Consider the following 18493-nt stretch of genomic DNA (forward strand, 5'->3'; position numbering starts at 1 on the left):
AAAGAAAGAAAGAAAGAAAGAAAGAAAGAAAGAAAGAAAGAAAGAAAAAAAGGAAGAAAGAAAGAAAGAAAGAAGGGAGGGAGGAAGAAGGAAAGAAAGAAAGAAAAAAGAAAGGTAAGAAGGAGGAAAAAAAGATAAAGAAATGGCCACTGCTTCCAAGGAGCTTACATATTATCTATACATTCTACTTGGTAGAATGTAAATTCCTTTATGTCAGTGACCTAAGTCACTTAACTTTGATCTGCTTCAATTTCCTCAACTGTAAAATGGGGATAATAATAGCACCTACTTCTCAGGGTTCAAATGAGTTAGTATTTGTAAAGCACTTAGCATAGTGTCTGGCACATAGCAGGTGCTAAATAAATGCTTATTTCCTGATTCCAAGTCTAGGATTCTATCCACTACACTAGTGGAGTCAAACTCAAATAGAAACAGGCTACTACACCATACATAAGCATTCCCAGAATGCTTGCAAACTGCCTACGTCTTCATGTTCTTAAGGACCAAACACCTGTTTCAATATCAAACAGAACCAGATATAATAAGGAAGATAGATCTTCTGATTCTTTTAATGTGTCCTATGTTTTGCAACGGTCAATTGCAAATTGATTTAGAATTAAACATGATTTTGGAGTCGCTTTGTGACTCCTTCCCTACATGAACAAACAAACAACCAAATTAATGCTGTGAGGAAAGAACTGATTTGTGAAAAGACTCTGCCAAGTTGTCAAGCCCATCACCTTGCCTCCAAGTAGGACAGCCCTTCCCACAACCCAAACAGAAGAGGGCCTATCTCCCTGTTATTTGAAGTCTTTCAGAGATGAATAAAAATAATGCCCAGGCTTACCTGCAGCTCCCAGGAGAAGAGAAAGTTGGAAAAGCATTATGGCTGGACTTTGATTACTTCCTCAGCAGTGATTCCTAGATTCCAAATGCAGCCCCTATTTATCTCCCCTATCCCCCAGAAGTCTTATCTCAGGGGCCTTGGGTAGGCCGGCAGGTGTGGAAAGAGTGGGAATTCTAGGGCTCAGACTGCAGCTGGGACTGGGGGCCAGACCACCGATAGTAGCATTAATCATTGCTACAACGTCAGTCTTTGCGGGGCCCCTGAGCTCAGCAACACCTATGGAGCACAATGTGGATAGTGGTGGTAGGGGCAGTATAGAGAATGGGAAGACAGGGGTCAGCATTATGAGTGGAAGAGGGGGTTAAGACTGGGTATCACAGTGAATGAGCAGCCAGTTTATTTTAGGATAACTGTTGAGCAGAAAATGAATTGCAAAGTCATGTAGCTCAAGCCTCCATCTTACAGATGATGCAATTGAGGTCTACAGAGCTTAAATGAAGTGCCTAAGGTCATGCAGGCTGTATAGAATTGGACATAGGTTCTCTAAATCTACATCCACTGCTGCTCTCATGCTCTTGCATGTATAGTGCTGAGACACACCAAGAGTAGATAGTGCAGTACCTTTGTGAAACTATATAACCAATTAGTGGAGGCATGGGGTGCAATCACTTTATTGTTTCCATTTAAAAACATTAGTGAAATCTTTTTCATAGATGTTGTTCAAAATATATTAGTCTGGTTGGGCTTCAGGTTTTTTAAGGAATCATTTCTGAGGCTCTCCCAGAGACATATTATATCCTAGTCTTTCTATAGACAAGAAAAACTAGAAAGTTATTTGGGATAACATTTTGAGGGGATTTTTTTGTTGTTGTTGTTCTTCCTGTTCTTTTTCTTTTCTCTAAGTGAAAGGTAGGTGAGATGAATGGCCCATGATTTCATTCTGATTGGATAAAGATTATCATAAGGTGGAGTAAAGTGAGATATAAATGAATAATAATAATAACTAACATTTATAGCATTTTAAGGTTTTCAATGTAGTTTACAAATATTATCTCATTTTATCTTCACAATAATCCTGGGAGATAGGTGTTCTTATTATGCCCATTTTACAAATAATCAAATAATGAAATTGAGGCAGAGGTTAAGTGACTTGCCCAGGGTCACAAAGCTAGTTAAATGCTTGAGGATGGATTTGAATTCAATTTCTTGATTCCAGGTCCGTCACTCTGTCTACTGTGCCACCTAACTATTTCGCCCTTGGTAAATCTAGAGTTTATTTCTTTAATTCCCAGAGAAATAGCTTGTGGTCTAGTACAGAGATATTATGTATGTAGCAGCAATACCCTGAGTACAGCTGAACCAGATTAAAATGTAACTGGGAAATATTTAACAAGAACAACAAAATACAGTAGAACATAGATAATATTTGTATGTGCTTTTCTCAGTCAATGTTTAGCCTGCTGGAATGCTTATGTATGGTGTAATAGCCCATTTCTATTTGAATATTCTATTCCAGTGGTCTAGTGGATAGAATCCTAGACTTGGAATCAGGAAGACTGGCTCAAATCCCACCTCTGACATCTACTAGGCGTGTGATTCTAGCCAAAATCACCTGGTATCTTTGTACCTTAGTTTCCTCATCTGTAAAATGAGCAGTTTGGACTTGATTGCTTCTAAAGACCTTTCCAGGTCTTGTCTAAATCTATGATATTATGATTTGCTATCAAAGTTCTTTTTTCTTGACCACCTTCTACGTCTCATCACCTCTTACATTTTCTTTTTTTCCTTGCATGATTTATTATTTATTTACTTAAAACATTTTTTCTTTTTAAATTTTGAGTTCTACATTCTCTCCCTCCCTCTCACCCCTCCCTATATCAGTTATACATGTGAATTATGCAAAACATTTCCATTTTAGCCATATTTCAACAAAAACCAAGAAGAAGTGAAAAAATTATACTTTAATCTGTACTCAGTACATCGGTTCTCTTTCTAGAGGTGGATAGCATTTTTTCGTTTAAGTCCTTTGGAATTGTCTTGGATCATTTATTGATCAGAGTATCAGTACATCGGTTCTCTTTCTAGAGGTGGATAGCATTTTTTCGTTTAAATCCTTTGGAATTGTCTTCGATCATTTATTGATCAGAGTAGTCAAGTCTTTCACAGCTGATCGTCATTATAACATTGCTGTCACTGTGCACAATAATCTCTGGGTTCTTCTCACCTAATTTTGCACTAGTTCATATAAGTCTTGCCATGTTGTTGTTTTTTTTTCCTGAAACTACTCCCCTGGTCATTTCTTATAGCACAATAGTACGTGATCACAATCATATGCCATACTTGTTCAGTTATTCCCCAATTGATGAGTATCCCCTTGGTTTCCAATCTTTGCCACCCACAAAGAAAGAGGCTATAAATGTTTTTGTACAAATAGGTCCTTTTCTTTTTTCTTTGATCTCTTTGAGATATACACCTTGTAGTGGGATTGCAGAGTCAAAGGGTATACACAGTTTTAGGACCTTTTAGCCTAGTTCCAAATTGTTCTACAGAATGGTTGGACTAGTTCACTATTCCATCAACAATTCATAAAACGTACCTATTTTCCCTTCAACCCCTCCAGCATTTGTCACTTCTGATAGGTGTGGGGTGGTACCTTAGATTTGTTTTATTTGCATTTCTCTAATCAATAGTGATTTAGAGTTCTTTTTCATGTGACTATAGATAGCTTTGATTTCTTTTTTCTGAAAACTGCCTGTTTATATCCTTGGACCGTTTATCAATTGGGGAATAGCTCTTATTTTTAAAATTTGAATCAGTTCTATACTCAATATGTATTTGAGAAGGAGAAACTTGCTGTGAAAAGATCATTGTCTATGGTACAGTTTAGCAAAGTGAAGTTTCCCTGATTATCTCTTTTAATTAATTCGATTTTCGCTTTTACTTTGAGATCATGACTGCTACTCTTGCCTTTTTAAAAATTCAGCTGAAGCATATTAGATTTTCCTCCAGCCCTTTATTTTAACAATGTATGTTTTTCTGTTTCAAGTGTGTCTCTTGTGAACAGCATATGGTTGGATTCTGGTTTCTAATCCATTCTGTTATCCATTACCATTTTATGAGTGAGCTCATCTCATTTACGTTAGCAGTTATGATTCCTGACTGTGTATTTCCCTCCATCCCATTTTCCTCTCTTTCTTCTTCACTTTCTATCTTGTTGCTCCTCAAAAGTGTATTTTGCCTCTAACCATTGCCTCCCTTAATCTGTCCTCCTTTTCATCACCTCCCCCCAACACTTTCTTTTATCTTCTGCTCCTATTTCCTTATTGGCTAAGTTAGATTTCTGTACATAATTGAGTGTGTAAGTTTTCTTAGGCCAGAAAAATGTCTCACCTTGACCTTTTGCTGGCTCTGCCACTCCAAATTTGATTTGAGGTGTTGTTTTAAAGTTATTTGGAGGGGAATGCTGGGAGAGTTCAGCTGTGTTGCTGCCCTTCTCTCCCCACCTGGTTCACTGTGTGGCCTGTGAATATGCGGCACCCCTGTTTCTTTGCTTCTTCGAATTTATTCTTTTTGCTCTATTGAGAATGAATGCTGGAGATGAAACAGACAAGGCTATGACCTTGTGAGCGTCTAAAGGCTGGAAGATCCATGAGAGAGTCAGATGACCTGGACTCCACATTAGAATTCACCAGATACGCCTGGCAAGGAGTGCAGTCCCATGGAGCAGCCATGGGATCCAGCTTAGCAATGACTCAACCTAGGAGCTATAAATAAGGGAGCAACTTGTCAACTGTCTATGCTTCCCATAGTTGTTGAAGATGTTTTGTAGTCATTACTCTAAGCTTGAGACCACCCTCCCCAGGGACCAAGGTGGCAATGGAAACTGTGTTTCTTGATTTGTTAGGGAGTAGGAATGGGGAAGGAGGAAGAGTAACATTTTTGTTCTTATATCTTCTCACCAAATATCCCTTTGTGAAAGTTAATTGATGTTGATTGCTTATCCTGATATTGGTGAGATAGTAATTGACACTTGAAAATTATATTAGAACAGTGATCTCTGGTGGTTTATATTGCAGAGGGGAGTTTACCAGAATAGAGGCTGGAGCCAATAGCATCACAAAGATATCTCAACCCCATAGAGGTGATCATAGAACCATGAGGAGAGATACAAATTTGCTATGGGGACCTGACCTGCCAATGATAGTGTGGGTCTTTCCACATGAGAAACAAATCAAGGGCAGCTGGGTGGAGCAGTGGATAGAGCACTGGCCCTAAAGTCAGGAAGACCTGAATTCAAATTTGACCTCAGACCGAACACTTAACACTTACTAACTGTGTGACCCTGGGCAAATCACTTAACCCCAATTGCCTAAAAAGAAAAAAAATTATAAATTCTCTATTTTATTAATACATAGTTGAATGATTAAGAAAAGTACATATGATTCTTTCTTGCAAACACTGGTCTAAGGGACAAGGGCCAATAAGCCATAAGCTACTGGAAAAAGATACAGAAATGTAATGGAAGGAGTATTAATTGGCAATTTCAAAATTCATGTTCTAATCCTAATTTTTGCTACAGGCTGTGTATTTTTGCTTTAACTCTCTGGGCCTCATCTTTGAAATGAGAAACTTGAAGCAGGCCAACCCTTAAGTCCATTCCAACCAGAGGTGTGCTGTTAAATGTTTAACAACTGGCTCTCCAGGGGAAACAAAGTATTTAACATGCACTTTCAAGTTTAATCTGCATCATTAACATTTCCCACCACTTTTTTAAGTCCAGACAATAGCAAAACAATAATTCAAGCCCTGATTTGTACCTTTTGATGATTTCTGGGGTGTAAATGCTCACACTGAAAATTTAACAATCAGCTCTCATGAGCGGATTCAGACTGGCTCCAACACACCCCCACTTCCAGCTCCAATATTTTATGAACACAGGTCTTCTTGCGCAGGCAGCATCACTAACTTTCTACGCCATCTAGTGGTGAATCCGAGCAACTGCTAAGAAAAAATAGTCATCTCCCCAAATCAATTGTGTTGTTATACCAATTATTATATAAAAATATCACCGAATTTTGCTGCATTATTTAAGGGAATCATCTAAGGATTCATTTTACAAGGCTAAAGGAAATTATTTTAATTCATGGTAACATGAAAATGGTAAAGAGAGATATAAGTTTGAAGTAATGAATCCCATTATCATGAGTGTGTAAGGAAAGGGTAAAGAAATAATAATAATACTTGTATTAAATTTTATAATAATTTATACAATTCTACTAAATTTCCACTCTGATATCTCAATAGGAAGTGGAATTCTAGAAATCTGTGATAGTAGAACAGAAACTATATCATATATTCCCCATTAAAAAGATTGTAAGAATGGACTTGGTAATGATCTGTTAACTGAGTCCCAGCACAGGTAATCAGGTAGTTCAGAGAGGCTTGTCATTGGTACGGTGGCCCCCCGGAGATGAATGAAGGCTTTTGGAAACTGTAAAGCCCATCTCTTAAAGTACAAAGGGGCTTCAATCTACGTGGAACACCACTCACACCAATGCAATCACAGATCCTCAATATATAGAAAACTACGGAATCTTTGAGTTAGAATACAATGATATGAACCAAGAGCAGCTACTGAAGCAGCCTGAGATATAATACATGAAGGAGTAAAGCTACCATTTTGAGGAAGAGAAAAAATGCCTAGGACTAGCTAACATTACCCTACATAACTCAAGTCCCCAGGAAGGGGGGCAATATTTTAATGTATTTATGAAAATAATTGAATGACCAAAGGAGTGGAAAACTTCAAAAATAATTTTGTTAATGAAAAAGAGTGATTGAGCAATTGCTAGTGCCCTGATAATATCCATCTGGGACTGTGGAAGTCTTAGGCACAGGAACCCAGGGCGCCAAAAATGGAAGACTGGAATCTGTCAATGATAAGAAAAATGCCCACAGATTCTGCTGTCTGCTGCATGCTTGTACAATATGTGATAACCAAATGGTAGCTGCTATGTCAGAGGCCCCTGACAGACCAGAAATGAGGAAGGCTGTAACTCAGCTGAGAAGATAATATACTAAATATTGTAGCCAAGTATCAATGGTGGGGAAATCAAGGAAATGAATAGATACATCTATCTAGAGACCCCATACTGGACAGGAGAAATACCTTTAGAAAGAGTATATCATAGCAAAACAAAGGAGATAAGAAAAAGCTACTAGAAGAAACAAAAGACACTATGAAAAGAACAATTAGAACTACTGATGCAAAGTATAGACTCACAGCTATCCTCAAGTCTGTCGTGGGATTACTAGGTTTAGAGTTGAAAGGGTCTTAGGCCCCTCAACTTTCACCTCCCTAGTTTACAGATGAGCTAACTGTGGCACAGGGATATTGAATGACTTGCTTCCTGTCGCACAGTAAGTAAGCCTCTGAGGTAGATTTTGAACTCAGGTCTTTCTGACTTCAGGTCTAATGCCCTGTCTACTATGACACACAAAAAATATTGCTGGAAATAGAATAGCAAGAGAGCAGAGAAGGGATCAGCACAAAGGGAGCACACGCATCGTCTGTGACATTGTTTCTAGAGGGATTCTTAAACTGGGGTCTTTGAGCTTAAAAAAAAAATTAATGCTGTGTTTCAATACAATTCTTTCCTTTATAATTCTATGTATTTTGCTTTATGCATTTAAAAACATTATTCTAAGAAAGGATCTCCAGGCTTTATCAGACTACTAAGGATCACACAGATTATGAATTAATTCTCTAGAGATTCTTTACAGCCATCTCTAACAGAAGAACTCATTCCCACTTATTGCTCCAATAAAGATAGGACTTCCTCTAAATTACATAGACTCAGAGACCCATTAATGGGGAAGCATATTAAAAATCTCTTTTTTAGTTCAGTTGAAAATACTAAGAAATAAATACTTCTCCAATCCTTTCCAGACTTAAATCTTCTTTCTCTTAACACAATTCTTTTCTTTTAGGAAAGTGTGTAAAAGGTCAATGAAAGCTAAGGCCCCAGAATATGGATTAATGGTGGTAACCAAACAGAAGGAGAATTATTTTATGTCTATTTAAGACCATGGCTCTCCTTTTCTCCCTGAAGGGATTAGAGTTATGATCTATTTCGAGCAATACCCTCTTTCTCCCTTTCCTGAAGGATCAGAGGAAAGAAGTGCCTTTGATGATTTCAGGTGACCTGTGGCCAGCTGTTGGAGAGCCCCTGAGGGAAATGGTCAAATTGAGATGAGCAGTTTTAAAAGAAATGCTCCAGGGCTGTTCCTGAAAAATCAAGTGACTTTCAGATGAAGTTCTATGAGATGGAGTAAAATGTTAACCCTGAAGTCTTTCATCATATTGTGTTACATTTTCCTCACTCAGAATTCCTAGAACTGTTATTTCAAAATACCTTTGTTTAGAGAGATGTCTGAGAATATGAGTCACAACCCTCTCTCTCTCTGTCTGTCGCTCTTAAAAATACTTGGATTTACAACAATGACTAACTAGTAAAAATTGTTTCTGTAGAACTTGTGCCTAAAATATAGAGCACAGTATTAAAGGGTTTTTTCTTTGATACTAGGTATAGCCAGAAGAGGCAACAGGAGGTTTCACTTCATGACAACATACAGATTCCCCCCTGATGATGAGGCTTTGAAAGAAGTCCTAAGGACTGGAAGCTGGAATGGCTCTGATGTTGCTTAGAGACTTGGGGAACCCTTGGGAGTGAAGGGGAGGGAGCCTCAAAGGGGCAGATTGGGGCCACCTTCAAGCGAATATTCTCTAAACCCTTTCCTTGTCAGGACCCAGATCCACAAGTGTGTTCTGCCAGTTTCTAAGTAGATGTAGGTGTTAGAAGGGAGAGATACAGATCTCTCTGATCTAGAAATCTTCCTACTCTAAGGGAAACAGACTCCACGATTCTCCTTCCTTTACTCTGATTGTTATCCCCAGGACCTCGTGCAGCCCTTCCTTTTGCAGCTCTCTAATGCACTTAAGCAATGCTGCATATTACAGTTATTTGTTTGGGTGTTTCAGCCACTTGGACCATCATAAGTTCCATGATAGCAGGAACTGTGTCTTATTTAAATTTTGTATCTCCTCATAGTACTCAGCATGTGGTAGGAACTTAATATTTGCCAAATGAATGGATGGATGGATGGATGGATGAATACAAGAATAAATGGGTGGGCAGGTGAGATACGTATCCAAGCATTCCTGTAATGTAAATCTTGTACCCTACCCTTGGCTGTAGGTGAGGAGTGGGGGTCAATCTTTGATCCCCTAGTGTTTCGTAGGACCTATATTATGAACCAGCAAGAGGCATGGCACAAACTTATTAATCAGAGACTCAGCATTAGCATGACTCTTTATTGGTATCCTGTTTCAGCACAGAAGATAAGGCTATGTCTATGTGGCCTAGAGCAGCATTCATAAGGTAGAGCTGGAGAAACGGGAGGCCAAGAGTTGAAGTTAAAAGGAAGAAGTGACATTTTGGATCCATTCCCTGTATTTGTGAACTTTGGTAAAGAGCCCACCACTTCCCTGCAGAACACACCCATATGACATGGTCAAAATCCCATGGATCCTTCCATCACATATGGCTGGAACGGCTGCGATTTCCTGCCATTGAGAAAAAAAAAAAGGAAGTCAACAAAAAATTTTGAAAAACTAAAGAACTCTGATTAATTCAAATATCAACTCTTACGATCAGTGGAACAATGATAAAGCATTCTGCCTAGCTCCTGGAAGAGGTGATGAACTAATATGCAGAATGAGACACATTTCTAGGCACGGACAATATGGAAATTTGTATAGCTGGACTATACTTTTTTTTTTGTTACAAGAGTTTTGTTTTCCTTTTTTTCCCATGGGGGGCATGGAAGGGAGAAAAATATATGCTTGATAATTGAAAAAAATTAATTTGAAAATTGAAAAATTTTTAGCAAAAAGGGGAAAAAAGAGTTTGTTAAGCAGACTGGCACAATGTAAAAAAAAAAATTTGGCTTTTGAGTTAGAAAACTTGGGTTTGAATCCTGCCTTTTCCACTAGGTGACAGTGGACAAGTCACTTCATGAGGGAGTTGGGCTAGATGACCTCTAAGGTTTCTTGTGGAACTAAATGTAGCACTTTGCTGTTGTTCAGTTGTGTCTGATTTTTTTGTGAGAACTATTTTTGGGGTTCTCTTGGCAAAGATACTGGAGTGGTTTTTGCCAATTTTTTCTCATTTTACAGACGTGGAACTGAAGCAAACAGGGTTAAGTGATCCTATATTTAGGATTTCCAGCAGGAGAGCCAGGGGTCTTAGAATTCATCCTCATTTCCATCTTTCTATGTCTTCTCCATTCCTCAGCAGGCATGCAAAGCCAAGCATAAATCCACTTGAAGGGGAAACTGGGTAGCTCTCTGCCTGCTTTCCTAGATAGCGCTCTCTTCCTAGTTTAGGACTGCAGACTCCAGTTCAGGGATAGAGATGAGGAAAGACTTTGTCGTTTAGTCCCTCATTCCCTGAACTCATTATTCAAGGACTTGGAGTAACAAGGGCATTGCTTTACTTGTTATTGTGCTATCTACAGCTGTAGCACCCTCATCCCTATTCCTTTTGTCTTCTTTCTCCTCAGGGGCCATTGCAGAGGGAGGGATGAGCTACCTGGCATGGGCTTATGAAATCATCGTAGAGTCCCACACACATTTTATTTGCTGACATTTTTTCTGGAAGCATTTTGGCACATTCCTCATCAGGGAGAATGTCATGGATTACCCAGCTCAGGATATCTGGGTCACTTGCTACAGGAAAGAAGAGAGAGAAACCAGATCCTAGAGTTACTTTCACCAATAGAATTCAAATTATATGCTCCCCCACACCACCAGTTATACTCAAAAAATTATACTATTTACCATCCTTGGAACATGGCCTGCAACTTCTTCCATTTGTGACGCTTTCACTGTCCTTCATTATCTGCCCTCTCCCCACATTTCCAATTACTGAAATTCTACCCAATTTTTGAGGTTCTGTTCAAATGCTACTTCCTCCATGAAGTCTTTCCTGATCTAGCCTGAAATGCTCTCACTCTCCTCTAACCTTTTAATAGCACCTTGTCATTATCTTTTGCTTAGCTTATACTCTGGTACTTAAAATGCTACGACCTGACCCCTTTCTATCTTTCCTGTCTTCTTCAACTTTACTCTGCTGCATATATTCTATGCTCCAACTATACTGAGTTACTTACTGCTCTTCACACATGACATACCATCTGCTTTATGGGCCTTCCCTCATGCCTGGAAAGTTCTACCTTCCACCTCTGCCTCCTGGTTTCTTTGCCTTTCTTGTTTTAAAATGTTTATAGCAGCTCTCTTTGTGGTGGCAAAGAACTGGAAACTGTGGGGATGCCCATCCGTTGAGGAATGGCTGAACAAGTTGTGGTATATGATTGTAATGGAATACTACTGTATTATAAGAAATGATGAGCTCAATGATTTTAGAAAGACATAGAAAGACTTGCAGGAAATAATGGAGAGTGAAATGAGCAGAACTAAGAAAACATTGTATATAGTACAGCAATACTGTTTAAAGAATGACTGTGAATTAGTAAGTTATTTTGTCTATTATAAATACCTAAATTAACTATAAAGGATATATGAAGAAAGATGCTATCTGCATCCAGAGAAAGAACTGATAAGTAGAAGAATATACTGAATAATTTTACTTATGTGTGTGTGTGTGTGTGTGTGTGTGTGTGTGTGTGTTTCTAATGGTAGCTGTCTCTAGGGCAGGGAGGGGGGAGAAAAAAAGGAAATAAAATAAATTTCCGTGATAATTTTGGTGTATATTTGAAAGGAATAACAAATTGTGCATAGCATATTTGCAGTTTCATGTGCAATCATGCTTTTATTGTACTATGTTATGAAAATGATTTTTTATTCCATAAATTAAAAATAAAATAAATTTTAAAAAAAGATTTTGTTTCTGCAGAAGGCCATTCCTGGTTGCCCCTACTACTAAGGCCTTTTTTCTGAAATTACCTTCAATTGTATGGATTACATTGTTTATATTGTGTGTATATGTATGTATATATACACACACACACATATATAATATATACATATGTGTATATATACATATTATATCTATATCTATATCTATATATATCTTCATGTTATCTCCCCTACTAGCTCCTTGAAGGCTTGAACTATCCATTTGCCTTTTTTGTTGTTGTCATTTCTCCACGGCTTAGTACAGTGCCTGTCAGATTGTAAACACTTAAATGTTTACTGGCTGACTAACTCATACTATTTGATTATGTATTATAGTGACTTCTGTATAGATATCTATTCCCCTCACTAGACTGTAAGCCTTATTGAAGGCAAGGACTATTTTACTCATCTCTGCATGTCCCTCAGAGCCTACTACATTTCCTTAAGCATATTAATGGTTGCAATAATAATAATATAAACTGTTAAACAGAAAGCTGCTAGAACCATCTCTATCAGACTAGAGAACTGATTATAAATTTTTTGGTGTAAGCATTTGTATTTCAGAAATAAGCAGATATGATAAATCAAGGTGTGATTTCTTGTTTTGTTGATTGTCTAGACTTAAGAAAGTGATGGAAAACATGCTAATAGTGTAGATTAAACATAAAAATGTGTCTTTTTTTTCCCCCAGAAAGCTGTTTGTTAAACATTTATCAGCACACCCCTGGATTCCTTCTTGCTCTTCAGGAGGAGCATCTAGTCTACCTCTAGAGATATTTCAGTAAAAAGAGGGGTTTCTATTATGAAATCTTGGCTAAATGTGACTGTAACTCTAATTTGGGTCCAAGTAAACACAGGGCAGAAATACTAATGGGTTCAGTGCAGTGGGAATAGAGGTTCCCTGTTTTCCCTTATGTTTTCATTCAGTTAAAAAAAAAAACAACCCTTCATGGCTTCTTCCTTCTTCGTCCCCTTTCCCAATTTAAAGTACTTTTTGGTTGACAAAGAACTTTGCTTACAACAACCTGTGAAATGAAGCTAGACCAAGTATTATTTTACATTTAAGAAAACTGAGACTCAGAGAAGTTAAATGGCTTGGTCAGCTGTTTATCAGTCACCTCTGTTTGCCAGAATGTTGGCCTAGGGCTGCTTTGATACTCTTAATCAAGGGACAATGGCACCTTTTGTCAAGAGGCTTTTAGAAAGTTGTGATAATATCTACCATACTCTGTGAAGTTTTTGATTGTTTGGGTTTCAATTAATGTTCTTGTAAACAAAGACACTTATGTTGCGTATATATAATATTACATTGCATGTATATAATGTCATTTAAAAAACTCAGAGAAACCCGTCAGTTCACATACTCAAGTTAAAACTAATTTGATTTTTCTCATGTTTTAAATTAATACTATCTAATCATTGATGTGTAAAATATTTAGTAATAATCTAAGAACAAAACTGATGAGTTGTGAGGTCTATATTTTGCTTCCCACCATGGCTAATAAATGTCAGAGCTAGGTCTTCTGACTACAAGTCTGAGCACTTTTTCTATTATACCAGTTGGAGCCCTTTCAGGTTCTTATTGGATCCCTTCTAAACATTTCCCCCTACTTGCTCCTATAAATTTCTAAGATATCCCAGTAATTCAAGTGGCTCAAGAGTTCCTTTCGGGCACTCACAGTTATTCCATTGTGTCCAAATCCATCCAGGGATGAAACACCTTTTAGTTTCAGAAGGAGCCACAGCCAGGGCCACCGTGCCCACATGTTTGTTGAGATTGGCAGGCTTATTTAACTTAATCAGCATGAGGTTGTTGTCCAGGTTTTTGAAGTTGAAGTCAGGGTGCTTGATGCTGACTAAGCAATTCCGGATCTGCTGTCTCTTTTCCTTTACATTGGGTTGAAGAACTCCCAGCCTGATCTCAGACCTTTGAGAAAAGGAACGAATAAAGGTGGGGAAGGGGTGGGGGCAAAGAAGAGGTATAAGAGCTCTTGAAAACATGAATTAATCATTCCCAGACACCCTCAAACCAACCAGTCCTGTGATTCAGGATTCCTCATTTCTGTAATTACTTCTATCATTTAAAGTTCCTTCCTATTATCGCTGTAAGAGTGGAGAACCTATCTCATTAATCTGCACACTGTTATGTATTTTCTTTCCCCAATTCATACCATAGCTTTTGGGAATATTTGGAGGCAGTATGATATAATGAGAAGAGAAGGAAGTAAGGAGATAGTTTTTCATCTCAATTTGATCACAAACTTCTTCATAATGAGAGCTGTCCCAAAGGGCAATGTGCTGCCTAGAAAGATAATGAGTTCCTTATCACTGAAGATCTTCTAGTGGCATCTGAATGGTCAGCTTAGTGGGGAAGTTGTAAAGGAGATCCTTGTCTATATAGCGATACCTAAGAAAGGGATCTCAGAGATCTCTTCCATCAATGAGGTTCTGTAAACTAGCTAAGTGACACAGATCAAGTTATTTTACCTCTGTTTCAGTTTCATTGTATGTTAAATGGTGGGATTGGACTAGATCATTAAGGCTTTTAAAAGTTCTATGACTTTATGATTCTTTTAAGAGCCTACATTGTGTTTTATTTCTTTTGCCTCTTCCATAGTACCAAGAGTCATTCCAAAAACACTATAGGGGTTTAATAAGTACAGTCAATCCTCAACATTTACATGGTTAACTTTCAACTTTAAGCATTCAGGTGATTTTATTAGTAACCTCATTTTCACTTTCACGTTGGCAACCTCACACATTTGGGTCTACGCACAGTAGAGAAAAAAATAAGAGGCACAATGTGTGCAAGTTTGTGGAGTGACTTGTATCCCACTAGGCTCTTCATTGGTCTTGTTCAACCTATCATTGTAAAGAGCTCCCCATACATTCATTGTATATTTTCACTGTTTGCCTTTAAAACTCAAGTTCTGTGTTACAATTACACCTCCAAAGCATAGTGCAAGTCGTTTGGGTTCTATGATGTCGAGAACTTGCCCGTTTCTTCATCTTTTGATAGCAGTGACTAAAGTCCCAGCAACCTCTTGGTTTTTAGAGGGTGGCCAAGGTAGAGAGGTTTACAGCAGCATAGTACAATGCCCTCACACTGCAATCTGATATAGTGGAAAATAAGAATCAGATTAAAAAAAGTTTTAGTTTTAAGAATTTTACTCACTGTACAGTATTTATGGCATTGTAGTTTTGTGTGCTATAAAAAATGAATATTGTCTGAAATCAATGTGTTTTTTTTTTAATTGAGATGGTAGCACAAAAGGTCACAAAATTCTAGGGAATTATTAGTGGGAAAAACATTTTGTATGTTACCAATTTTACTTTTTGTACTGCATTTTGTGGGTTATTTCATGGTTACTGTGTTAGGAAAACTGCATATTATCAGAATTAATGTTTTGTTATAAAGAATTATATGCAGAAAAGTGTGTTTTCAGCACTCTCTAGTGATAGATTCCAGTTTTTGGTGGTTACAGGAATCTAACCCCCTATTTCCCCATACATTCAATGTATCAACATTCACATTTTTGACATGTGCCATTTTCTAGGAATGTCACCCCCCAAAAAATTGAGGGTTGACTGTATGTGCTGAGGTTAATTGACTTGAACATCCATTTACTGAAAAACCAGGGACAAAAGAGCCCAGAAACCCCCTAGAAACTCAATGAAGTGTTTGGGAAGGTGTCAATCACACCTATCCTTGTGTATCACAAAAATCCATTTGAGCCCTAGGGAAACGTAAGCTGTTGACTATGAGACATAGTCTCATCGAAATTTCCCTCTCTCTACATTTCCTTTCTACGTTCCCAGTCCTGGACCCTTCTCATAACAACTGGGAATGTGATGTGAACCATAGAAGCATACCATGCTAGAATAGAAGGGACTTCGTAGTTCTAGACCAACTTTGTCATTTTATAGGTAAAGTGATTTACCCATGCCTCCTTAATTTTAAAATTTAGAAGACTGGTAGAACAAATGTGCCATCATTACTCACGGTATGTTGCAGTGAGCTGCTGTTATCACCCACTGGGAGAGAATGAGAGTCCCCATACAGAATGGGGAATTGGATTTCAGGTAGGCCATATAGGGGATTGTAGCATCATCATAATTCCTTCCCAGGGAAGCCAAGGTCTGATCAGCTGATTAGTTTACAGAGATAGAGGCAGAAAGAGGCAGAGAAACAGAAAAAGGCAAGATTTCAGAATAGTCATAGGCAGTAGCCCCTTTATCATTTCCTTTCTAATATCCTTTTCTGTGGGGGTTCTCTGTCCTACAGAAGGAGAGAACATCTAACTAGAGAGAAAGGGGAAGGAGACTTTCCTTTGGAAGACACAAATTCAACAATTTTTTCAGAATGATCCCGGGACAGAGATCCTCTACAATGCATTTGACCTAGCCTAAAAACAGGTAACTGAAATATCCTGAGAGGATATAGGTAATGGCTTACATTGAAGCAAGAGATTCATCTCAGGGATAGGTTATGGGATTCAGTGACTTCCTGCTCCCATCATCCCCTCTCCAATTCCTGGAACCTCTTAAGCCCTCTTGCTTCATAAATATTTAGTTCTGATTAGCTACGATAGCTAATCTTTCTTTCCAAGTTTTCTTCCTCCTTTTCTCCCCCCAAAAGCTCCTTGACCTTTCTTGAAAAATGAAATCCACAAATTCTCACCAGCTGCTGTCAGGAGAACAAAGAAGAGAAAGCATTTCATAGTGGAGTTCAGGTGGTATTCCAGTGATGAGGCCAGAAGTGAACTACTGCTATTAATCCTGGTTTAATGCTTAGGTCAGGGGCATTTGACAACTATAGTGATGGGTAGAGAGGTTTCTTCTAGCTATAGCCTGAACAAAAAGGATGCTCAAGGACCTTGTGGAAATCTTGGAGATATCTACTTTTCTCAAGGTCTACTTCCACAAAGCAACATGTTAGTAACCTCCAGAGGCTGTTACAGGTGAGGGAAAAGACGATGGCTCAGTATCTTATCATCCTCACTGATATTTCTTTACTCTAGAAATCTCCTGCTGTCTCCAGATCACCTGTCCCTCTGGAGGAATAGGAGAAAAGAAATTTTGTATTCAGTGTTCAAAGGTTTTCCCTCTACCATCATCCTGTCACTTACTTTATGACATGTACCTATTCTCTGTGTCATAATTATCTTCCTCCTTCCCACCATCTGACTTGTTTCTTCCATATGACCACTCCCTTCATTTTGACTGTGGACTTCTGTCCCTCTCCCACACTAGGAAATGGGTACCTACCCTCTGGAAAACTTTTCTTCAGTTTGTATATATTTTGGGGGGGAGTGAAGCAATTGGAGTTAAGTGACTTGCCCAGGGTTACACAGCTAGTTAGTATCATGTGTCTGAGGCCAGATTTGAACTCAGGTCCTCCTGACTCCAGGGCCAGTGCTCTATCCACTGCACCATCTAGCTGCCCCTCAGTATACACTTTGATGACAGGTTGACAAGCTGTAAGAAAACAGTGCATTTAGTCAAAAGCAGTTAAGCATTTATTGTAATTGCTGTATGAACACCAAATTCAGTGTGTGCAAGAGTGTGGCTTTTTTGAATGCCTATAGAAACAAACCTATAATGCACCAAACATACATATGCTTGTTGTCACAGAGGGAAATCTATATTTGTAACATATTTGGACAATTATTTACTGCTTAAAGTGCCATTCAAGAATTTTTAGCATGAACCTCTCAGACCACTTTCTTTTTTCTTTTTTTCTTTTTTTTGGTGAGTTTGCTTATTAATTTATTTTTAGTTTTCAACATTCACTTCTACAACATTTTGAGTTCCAAATTTTCTCCCCATCTCATTCCTCCCCCTACTCCAAACAGCATGTGTTCTGAATACTCCTTCCCCTAACCTGCCCTCCCTTCTATCTCCCCCCCCTTCTCTTATTCCCTTGCCTTCTATTTTCCTGTTGGGCAGGATAGATTTCTATACCCCATTGCCTGTATATCTTATTTCCCAATTGCATGTGAAAACAATTTTTAACATTTGTTTTTAAAACTTTGGGTTCCAAATTTTCTCCCTTTCTACCTCCCTACCCATCCTCATCGAGAAGGCAAGCAACTCTATACAGGTTATACATACATAGTAATGCAAAGCACTTCCATAGTAGTCATGTTGTGAAAAAAAAAAAACTAACTCTATTTCCCTTAATCCTCTCCTGCCACCCCATTTATTCTATTCTCTCTTTTGACCCTGTCCCTCCTCAGAAGTGTTTGCTTCTGATTACCCCCTCCCCAATCTTCCCTCTCCTCTATCACCCTTCCCCACTCTCTTATCCCCTTCCCCCCTATTTTCCTGTAGGGTAAGATAGATTTCCATACCCAATTGAGTGTGCATATTATTCCCTCCTTCAGCCAAATCTGATGAAAATAAGATTTACTCATTCCCTCTCACCTTCCCCTACTTCCCCTCCACTGTAAAAGCCTTTTCTTGCCTGTCATATGTGAGATAATTTACCCCATTCTGCCTCTCCCTTTCTCTTTCTCCCAGTATAACCCTCTCTCATCCTTTAATTTTATTTTTTTAGATATCATCTCTTCATATTCAACTCACCCTGTGCCCTCTCCCTGTATATCTATCTATCTACCTATCTATCTATCTATCTATCTATCTATCTATCTATCTATCTATCTATC

The 18493-nt window shown here is 38.3% G+C and overlaps 2 protein-coding genes across 2 annotated transcripts in view; both read right to left on the bottom strand.

The window, feature by feature from the left end:
• The window catches only part of LOC114031144 (cationic trypsin-3-like), a 7315-nt gene extending 6431 nt beyond the window's left edge, over positions 1 to 884 (bottom strand). Inside the window, exon 1 of the mRNA XM_027846161.1 lies at positions 848 to 884. Within this exon, the coding sequence (XP_027701962.1) occupies positions 848 to 884 (37 nt within the window). The remainder of the gene's footprint in view (positions 1 to 847) is intronic.
• An 8439-nt stretch (positions 885 to 9323) lies between these two features.
• Positions 9324 to 16300, bottom strand: LOC114031148 (anionic trypsin-2-like). Its single transcript, XM_027846165.1, has 5 exons — positions 16282 to 16300; positions 15829 to 15973; positions 13505 to 13752; positions 10501 to 10637; positions 9324 to 9473 (listed from the first exon to the last, which is right to left on the bottom strand). The coding sequence occupies exons 1-5, from the start codon at positions 16298 to 16300 to the stop codon at positions 9324 to 9326; spliced, it is 699 nt and encodes a 232-aa protein (XP_027701966.1).
• Between the last annotated feature and the right edge of the window lie 2193 nt (positions 16301 to 18493).

Source organism: Vombatus ursinus, unplaced genomic scaffold (genome assembly GCF_900497805.2).
Source record: "Vombatus ursinus unplaced genomic scaffold, bare-nosed wombat genome assembly UNPS02015088.1, whole genome shotgun sequence".
NCBI lineage: Eukaryota > Metazoa > Chordata > Mammalia > Diprotodontia > Vombatidae > Vombatus > Vombatus ursinus.